The sequence below is a fragment of the Trichechus manatus genome, unplaced genomic scaffold, assembly GCF_000243295.1.
Source record: "Trichechus manatus latirostris isolate Lorelei unplaced genomic scaffold, TriManLat1.0 scaffold00098, whole genome shotgun sequence".
Classification (NCBI taxonomy): Eukaryota; Metazoa; Chordata; class Mammalia; order Sirenia; family Trichechidae; genus Trichechus; species Trichechus manatus.
The window spans coordinates 10,110,866-10,120,888 of NW_004444034.1; the positions used below are offsets into that span (position 1 = coordinate 10,110,866).

Consider the following 10,023-nt stretch of genomic DNA (forward strand, 5'->3'; position numbering starts at 1 on the left):
AGCTGTGGAAAGATAGGCTAGAGTAAACTGAAGAATAAAAAAGTCTCTACTTATAAAGACTTGGGTTCTAACTTTGGCCCTTCTATTTACCAGTATGTGGCTTTAAGTAAATTATTTAGTCTCTTAAAGCTTCTGATTTTCCATCTTTAAAATGGTAATGGAATTGAGTATTACTCTACAGGTGAAAGTGCTCAGTATACGGAAGTTACATAATAAATGTTAAATAATGAAAATGAACAAACCAAGTTTACATTTAAACAAACACAATTATTTGTGATGAGTATTCAAAAACTGTGCCTAGTCTTAGAAGTGCTCTTTTCTTTTTTCTTTCTTATTTTTTTCCTTCTTTTTCTTTTTGATTCTATGGAACTTATAACCAAAATGACATTGTAAGAGAAATCATTAATTATCCTGGTTTGTGACTTTTGGGCAGTCATGTATTGCTTTAATGTAGTTTGTCTTTATAAGTCTGATATATATTAAAAAGTGGCCCTGATTCTAAGACAAACATATTTCTAGAAATGTTATTCCTTGAATAAATAGTAGCACACCTATTTAGCCAGTAGATGGCACTCGTGCATAAGTAAGATAAAATGTTACCTGACAGGTTATAGAAAGCTATTCTGGATTTGAATTATCCAAAATAGATAAAGAAGAGATGATGTAATTTATATTTGTCCCTAGGAAGATTGGTGAAATGTGAAGCAGCAAAAAGCAACACTGAAGTCTTGGACATTCAAAATTCTAAGGTAGTTTAGAACCGTTAACAGTGAAGTAAATCTCAGAGGCAGAATTATGCAGTGGTTAAAATCCTGACTCTGGAGTCAAACTAAGGGGGAAATAAAAAAGCACACCCTTGGCTATCGAGTCGATTCCCACTCATAGCAACCTTATAGGACAGAGTAGAACTGCCCCATAGGGTTTCCAAAGAGCGGCTGGTGGATTCGAACTGCTGACCATTTGGTTAGCAGCGGAACACTTAACTATGCCACCAGGGTTCCACAGTTAGACTACCTGTGTTTAAATTCTGACTCACCATTTATTGGCAATGTGGCTTTGAGCAAATTACTTAATAACTCTAAGCCTTAATGCCCTAATCTGTAAAATGAGACATAAAACAACATAAAGTATCTTATTACATTTTTTCCCTCATTTTTTTCCTGATGTCCTTAATTTGCTAGTGGCTAAGATGCCTGTTGATTGATCTAGGCCATATCAGGAGAAACCAAAACGTATTTTTTACAACTAGAGAAAGAAAGCTAAGAAACACAAGGAGACAAATTTTATGAAGAAATATCCCTGTATTATGATTGTTAGCCCACTTCCCAAAAGCTGCGTTGCATATTTTCAAATATAGATATCACCTGTTGGTATCTTGGCCCACATGCAAGATAAATTTAGTGCAGGATTCAGCTTGAGGGCTGGAAATTTCAAATCCTTGTTTAAAACTTCTACCCCTAAACCCTGTGGTCTGGCTCATTTTCTTGCTTGTATGTTGTGCTTAATTGCCCCAGTCTTTGGAAAATTTTACAGTGGCTACAATAAATGATAATGCTCACTTGCCTTAGTGGTATGGACAACAGCAGGTTCTGCTCCAGGGCCAGGTTGGAGAGCTGAGAACACCTCTGCAGGGCTCCAGCTTCAAACAAGCTGACAATGTTGTTGTCCAGAAACAAATGTTTCAAGTCTCGGAGGTCCTGGAAGTCTTGCACAGTCACTCTCTGAATCAGATTATTGCTACAATCAAGTTTTTGTAGCCTCACTGGTAGTCTGAGGGGCAACATTTGAAGCTGGTTATGGGACAATTCAAGAGTTGTTAAATTGGGAAGGAGCTGTGCCCCATCGATGGAAGAAAGTGAGTTTTCTGACAGGTAAAGATGGGAAAGATTCTCCAAATGTTTCATATCTCGAAATCTTACCACTTTGAGCTGGTTTCTCTCCATCTTTAAAGATAGCAAGGATTTGGGCAGATTAATAGGGATTTTAGTCAGTAAATTACCGCTGAAACTAAGAAACTGCAGAGACTGAAGCGAAGAAAAGAAGCTACCTGGTATGACACGTAGTTTATTATTCTCCAAACTCATATGTTTCAGATGGGGAAGTATCAGTGGGCCAGCCACAGACTCCATATTATTGCCATCCAACATCAAACTTTGCAAACTGACAAGAGAGGAGAGCATGCTGGGAGAAAGGGAAGAAATTAGGTTGTTTTTAAGTTCAAGGATTTTTAATTTCTTCAGTCCTTCAAAATCTGATCCATGTAAGACATGTATTGAATTATCATTTAGTTTTAGCACTTCAAGACTAGCTGGGAGAGCAGTGGGGACTCGTCTTAACTTATTTTTCCAGAGTTCCAAGGTCTTCAAGGTACTCAGAGTTTTGAAAGTGTCATTTTCTACTGACTCTGTTCCACTGGCCAGCAGAGTAAAATCTTCTAGAGCCAGCATTTGGGTAAAGTTGGATAGCTACAAAAAAGCCAAGGGCAGAGAGAGGGAAGAAAAGCAATAAATTAAGATTGTTGTGAAAAAATACCGTACACGTTATCATTATAACACTAATGTTACTTTAGATTTTCCCTTCAGGATCTATTTAAAATTATTTCTTGGAAAAGGCTTGAAACTCAAGTCCTAGCTATTTTTATTTATTATTGCTAACATCAATGTAAGGCATCAAAAATATACTAAACACTTTCACACACTATTGGGAGGCATGAGTATTGGCCAACTTTTGCTGCACACTCTGTGACCCAGCAAGTCTACTTCTTCTGGGCTGAAGTATTTACAAATTCCACAATGATTTATGCAATGGGATGTTATTTGTTGCATCATCTTATAATAACCAAAAACTGAAAGAATCTGAAATCATTTCACCAAACTATCTATAATTGCGACCTCTAGCAAGTTAGAACACAAGGAGTTATAACTATTTACATTTTGTATTGTTTGGAGTTTTTAAATTATGAATTACATTTAAAAAAATTTTAATGATAAAAGTAAAGTTTTGAATGTCCCAGATACAGCTATCATTAGCCTACCTGAGAAACATTTTCAGCTATATTATATTTTGGAAATCTATGCTTCTTGACCCTTATCAAAACATGGTACAGCTTGCACTCACCGATGAGAAGGATCAGTGAAGGAACAAATAGTATATATGTGTCTCCATCTCTGTAAAGCAAGGAGTCTATGCACACGTATACCCCAGACTTAATGATACACCTCTCCTAGAAGTTAGGTAGCTGCCAAATTCCATATACTTTCTCCATACTTTGCAATCTCAAGCACCCCTATCTCTCCTCATGTCTGCCACTTCCAAGCTTCACATCCACCTCTTGGATGATATAATCCTTTGCATTTGGTTCCAAGAGAAAGGTCAAATGTAGGCAGAAAAAGGAATTGTTCCAGGTTTTCTCCAGCTTGATAAATCTTTACAAAAATTTTAACCTGCTTTAGAATTCAGTTAAGCTGGGATTTTTAGTGCACAATTTTATATATTTCTACAATTTCTAGATATTTGAATTAATTATGCAATTGTATCCTTGTATAATACCAATGCTTGATTAACACCTTAAGAGTGGGTTAACTTTGCATTGCATATCTATTACAGGTATGTACCTTCTGGGAAGACATGTGATGTAAAAGATGGTATATTTTAAAGCATCTCCTAATATGTTATACTATTGGAAGATTCCCATGTCAAAATTTCCATAAACAGGTTTGTATTTGTTTTAATCTTGATAGTTTTGCAACTGCTTCTGATTATATATTGCTGCTAACATTTGATATTTTCCTAATGATGAATCAGTTTGTTGATTAGTCCTAGACTCAAAAATAATAGCAATTTTATTCTTACATTTGTTGAGTCTCTACAAGTGCCAAGTGCTTTTCATGTTAACATTAATTTTCTCAACAACCCTGCAAACTTCCTATTATCAATGCTGGCTTATAATTGAGGAAACTAGGAGATAGTAAGTGGAGGAGTTGAGAATTTAAAAATGATTGATTGGACTCCAAAACTCATTCTTACTTGGCTATAACATTTTCTAATGTATTTCCTACTGTGTCTGGTCTAGAATTAAGGTTTTCAAAGAAGTCTTGAGATCTGGACACAAAATCATAGAGTTTTAGAAAAGCAGAGATTTTAGAGATTATCTAGCCCAAATTTCCCCTTAAAGGGATAGAGAACTTTATTCCCGATACAGTTAGGTGACCTGCCCAAGACCCCATATTCTTTTATCTACTCTCCATTCTGAAGTGCCTTTTCTTGGCTTACCTTTAATATACAGTCAAAAGTGACTCTAGACATAGCTCTTTACTTCTTAGACTGTTGATCTCCGAAAAGAAGAACTTGGTGTTACTAATACCTCTACTCATATCTGACTGACCACAAACTCTAAAAGATTGCTGACTACACAGTAAGTCTCGGAGATGACATAGATCTTAACGGGCAATTTACTCTGAGATTAGACAAATGAAGTTTGGTATCAGAACTTCAGTTTTTCTTTCTCTCTATTTGCAAAGTATAATGACTGGCCTAAATAGTAAATACACTTCATATTTTTAACAGAATCCAATAAATAATTGTTTCCCTTTATCAAATATAGAAAACATTTTTCTTTTTGTCAGAGTCAATACAAATTACTTTTGATTATTATTAATGAAAATGGCTACCATTTCTTTAATTACTGTGTTTAATCCTTACAAAGCCCTATGAATATGATTATTCCCCTTCAGAGAGGGGAACTAAAGCTCAAGAAGGTGAAATAACATGTCGAAATATATCTGCTAGCAAGTGGAAAAATTAAGCTTTCAACTCAGGTTTATCTTACCCCAAAGTATATATTTTTAGTCTTACTGCTATTGTATCCATTTAGCTGAGGGATCTAGAGTCTGGTAGCACAAACAATGAGAAAGACATCCACTGATTTTTAACATTTCGGTTGAGTTTGCAGAGCTGACAAAGGGAAAAACATTCTGCTAGACCTGTTGTTCCATTTCCATTGTCTAAGCAGGGCTGTCGTCAAGAGATGTGGAAGAGATGCTTTTGCCCTAGAACTAACCCTGGGGCTGCTGGTTTTTTTTTTTTAAACGTTGCTTAAAAATCAAGGCAAGTAAAGTCGAGCAAAGGGGCAGCTTTCACTGACTTCCAGATGAAGGCTTTGTTTCTGATTTCAGTTTTGTGCAGGCCCTGCCCCAAGTATTTGAGGGCCACACACCCTTTCCGGGCTTCCTATAGGCCTGATGTGCACACGAAACTAACATAACCACAGAGTATGTCTCTTCTGCTCTCTGGGTGCCCAGACCTGTGTGAACCAGGCCAGCAAGGAGTTTGTAAAACAGTGTTGCAATTTTTTTCTGACTAAAAATACTTGTTCTCTGTGAACAATTTTTAAAAATCTGTAAAGTATGAAGACAGTGTAAAAATCACCTATAACTCCCTCTCCCCCACCCACTGATCAGCCCTATTTATATTATTTATATATTTTTTTACCCAGGAGAGATTTGAAGGAGCCTCTTTTCTTCCACAATAAAGGTAACGTACTATTGTTTTCATTGAATGCACCATAACCACAGCCTTATTTGCCCTCTGCCTTTGAAGAGGGCATATCACTTTGGCTTGCAGCAGTTCAAGAGACAAAAATGAGATGAACTGATTTACGCTTAGATATGTTGACACATAGAATTGAACCGAACTGTACACTCTTCAAAATAGGAGTGACTTGGGTTACCCAGCACAGTATTCATTTGGTGTCATAAGCAATCAGTTACTCATTACTTCTTTCACTTATTCAACACACTTAAACAATTTGACAGTAAAGCATGAACTAATAAATAGTGATAGAAAAGGTCTGAGGTTGCAAAAAATGAAGTTGGACCTCTTCCTTACACCATACAAAAAATTAACTCAAAATGGTCTATAGACCTAAATATTAAGAGCTAAACCTATAAAACTCTTCAAAGAAAATAAAGGCATAACTTTTCATGACATTGGTTTAGGTAAAGTCTTTTTAGATATGACACCACAAGCAAAAGCAACAAAAGAAAAAGTAGATAAATTAGAGTTCATTAAAATAAAAAACTTTTGTGCTCCAAAGGACACCACCAAGAAAGTGAAAAGACAATCCCACAGAATGGGAAAAGTAATTTGCAAATCATCTATCTGATAAGGGATTTGTATCTAGAATATATAAAGAACTCTTACAATTTGATAATAAAATGACTAATATCCAATTTAAAAATGAGCAAAATATTTGCAAAGATATTTTTCCAAAGAAGATATACAAATGGCTAATAAGCACATGAAAAGGTGTTCAACCAGACAGCAATGAATAAATGGGAGGTGAAGAAGCGGAAATAGTAACTTTGGAAATAAAGGGACACAGTAGCAAGAGGAGACAGAATTTAAAGAATTTTACTTTTATTGTGATGAAGGGGCATATTTATAGGCTGAGAACAAAGAGCTAGTAAAGGAAGAGATCCCGACGATACGGGGTGGCGAGAACGATAGTGCAAGGTCCAGGAGAGGTGAGAAGGATGGAATCAAGGGCATGGGAGAGGGGATTTCCTTGAATAGAAGGGAAGACATCTCATCCTCTCTGTCATGGAGAAAGAATTTATGGAAGTAAATAGAGACTAGTGAGAGGGGATTGAGGGAGATCAAAAGTAATGACCTCAGTTTTGTCATCATTTGTCAATAAAATGGGAGGTAAGCCATTTGTTGAGAATGAAGAGGGCAGGGATTGACTGAGTAGGTGGCCCAAAGACTGTACCAAAGTTTTGGAAGATATTGAGGGAAATATAGGAAGAAAAAGGCCAAGAAGAAGTGGAGGGTTAGATGGGTGATATTGAAGGTCCAGCTGAGGTTGGAGACCTTGAATTTGTGGTGATTCCAAACCATCTGGTTGTGTGATCCTCTGTAGCAGCATCCACCTGTCCAGGTAAAGGAGTCAGAAAGGCAAATTATCACCATAATTCAAGACTAAGGCTTTGCTGGACAGATGCTGAGATAATTAATTGTGGGGTTCAGAGAAGGAAGGGGTAGGGAAAGAAGATAGATGAGAAATAAATTGATTGTCTGGGCAAACATGGGTAGATTTAGGGTTAGAAGTCTACATGAGTTGTAAAGGTAACTGTTGAGTGTGACAGCTGAAAGGAAAGGAGATAATCAGAGCGAATACAGGAATTCAAGATTTTATGAGTGGAGAAGTTCCAGGTGATGATGAGGATTATGATAACCAGGAAGACGGCTGAGATGAAATGGAAATGTAGACAGAGAACTTTTTATGAGTTCAAGGATCTATGTGAGGCTAGGATATCCGACAGGACTTGCAAATAAATGATCAAACCACCCAAGAAGATGCAAGACTTGTAATGGAGAGGAAAACTATGAGTCAGAAGGGAAGGGACCAGGAGCACAGAAGAACAAATAAAGAATGCTATATCCAGATGGCAATAACCTCAAAGAAGTAGGAATTTTTATGGATATATGGATCAATAAACTCTCTTTGCTCGAGTTCAGGGACTGTTAATTTTTCATCTTTTATCCCCAGCTCAAACACAGTGTTCACAGCCCTAAACACAGTTGAATTATATGAACAAGTAATAAAACATTTTAATTGTCACACACACATGTAATTTCTATTTCTATTAATTTGAAGATCCATTTTAAGGTTTTTTTTTTTCTTTAAATATAGGCACCTGATTCTGTAGTTCAAACAAAATAAACAGAATATACATTGCATTTACTAAATACAAGAGGAATATGGTTACTTAAAACCTAAGGGTTTTTAAAGAGAAGTGTATTATTGCTCAGACTGTTCATTTCCTTAACAAAACAATCTTATCTTTCACCAACCTTTCTGTTGTAAACTGTCCTCCCAAGAGACAATGAACCGGGTTAAAGTCAGGGAAGCAGCAATACTACTGTTCAATAAACCTAAACCAATGGCAAATCGACTCATTCAATAATTGAACGTGATGAGTAGTATAGCTTAATTTTATTGGCTACAAAGCAGCCGCCTAAGCTCATTACTAGTCTTAGTTGACACTCCAGCTCACTACGTATCTCGAGTCCTGAGAGCAAATATTTAAGCACCTTACCCTTTAACCAGGTGTCTTACTTGAACACTTAGACTAGTCAGGGTCAGATTTGCTCTCTGGCATTAGGCACTACTGGGTTAGAAGAGGAAAGTAAACAGGTGAAGACTAAGCAATTGTGCTTGTTAAGCCTCAAAATAAATACCATGCCACATATTGTAACCTGTGTTTATATGATAGGTTAAAATTTCTTAACCACAAAAAACGATGTGGGGGATAGATCTCTCCATTTGAAGGAGAAGTACATTCACCTGCTACCTCTCTGCCCCTGAATCACAGAGAGGCATTTTCTTAGGATTTGGATCTATGACAGGAAAAAGCTGGAACTAGTAATGCGAAAATCAAAGAGCCATAGAATTTTCCATCTATGGGGCCTGGGATTGCCTATCTAATCCAGGATCTCACCTCATACAGGTTAAAAGTTTGAGGCCCAGAGATTTTTAATTGTTTGCCGAAGATGGGCATATCTCTAGTTACTAAGAAAACTAGGATGAGAACTATCTGTAGAAATAAAAGTCAGACAAATCCATAGCACTCTTTCCAGTACCCTGTCAATAAAACCTGTTGCTGTCAAGTCGGTTCCGACTCATAGTGACCTTATAGGACAGAGTAGAACTGCCCCATAGGGTTTCCAAGGAGCGGCTGGTGGATTCAAACTGCTGACCTTTTGGTTAGCAGCCGAGCTCTTAACCACTGCACAACCAAGGCTGAGCAGGTAAGCAAAAAAATCAAAGTCATAATTAAAAGCATATAGAATGAGAACTGTGTTAACTTGGTAAAAAAAAAAAAAAAACGTGTTTCCTCTGTATAGTTTTCCACAAAGACAGTGGTATCTGGCTGGTATGTAGGGTTTGTATGAATTATTCTGTTATGTTGGATTCATCTTGATAGTCTTATGATGTTATAAACATCAACTAAATCCTAAAAAGATTTATCCTAAGTCCTAGTGACATAAAATGGCAATATGCTCTCATACAGTGTTTACTAAGAAAGAGCCATTTCTTCACTTTTATTTTGCAACAATGTAATTTTTTAATTTTTTGAATAAAAATTGAAATAAAACATTACCATACATTCTGACTTTGTTTTCTTCTTCCCTAAAAGAAAATATCCAAAGAAATATCTATCTCAGCAGTACAGAACAAGCAGGGGCTAGTGCAACTACTTTAAGTTATGATTATTTAAATCAAGTTTAACAACCCTGCATTTGCCCCTCACAAAAATAAAATTGTGGCAACTTGAGAGTAGAATGACATAGTTACCTGCAGGTGTTTAATTTTGCTGTGGCTGATGTAGAGCCTCTTGGTGGTAGAAGGAATACCGGAGGGTACCTCAATTAGTCTGTAGCATTGCATCGACTGCAGGGAGTCACAGGTGCATCTTCCTGGGCAGTTAGGACTGAAACCGTCACTAAGAGAAAGCAAAACAAGAAAAGCATAAAGCAGATACATCTTCCAAAACAGGGACTTGCAGGTTGCAGATGAGTGTTTAGGTGATGTCCCACTCTTTATACCATGAAATCTGGTAATAGAATCTTATGAATGTGTACTCTGTCAATGTAAGAAGACAGGAAAGAAAAAAATTCTTAATTTGCCTGGGTTAAAATGTTAGCTACCATTACAAAGAGGAAGACACTTAAACATTGATAAGCTGCCTTAATATTTGTAGGTGGGCAAAACCCAATGTTATTTATGGCTTGGAAGGCTAATCTGCAAACACTTCTACTATCTGCAGTTTCCCTGTTTTGTTAAATGTGACACCAGGGAATTAGTGGGAAAAGACAAAGAGCTGTTTTATAGTGGGCTATAAACGTTTGAATTTTCTGTGACCCTATATTAAAACCATTTTTGTAGGACTGAAACAGACAGGTGTTTTCTTCTCACATTAACTAGTCAGGGAAAATAAGCAGGTTTTTTGTCGTTTCAGT

At 36.6% G+C, this 10,023-nt stretch overlaps 1 protein-coding gene across 1 annotated transcript in view; it reads right to left on the minus strand.

The window, feature by feature from the left end:
* LOC101348192 (nephrocan) overlaps window positions 1-9,547 on the minus strand; it is a 12,710-nt gene extending 3,163 nt beyond the window's left edge. The window contains exons 1-2 of the mRNA XM_004382743.1: window positions 9,359-9,547; window positions 1,564-2,465 (exon numbers count right to left, since the gene is read on the minus strand). Of these exons, the coding sequence (XP_004382800.1) occupies window positions 1,564-2,465; window positions 9,359-9,547 (1,091 nt within the window). The remainder of the gene's footprint in view (window positions 1-1,563; window positions 2,466-9,358) is intronic.
* Between the last annotated feature and the right edge of the window lie 476 nt (window positions 9,548-10,023).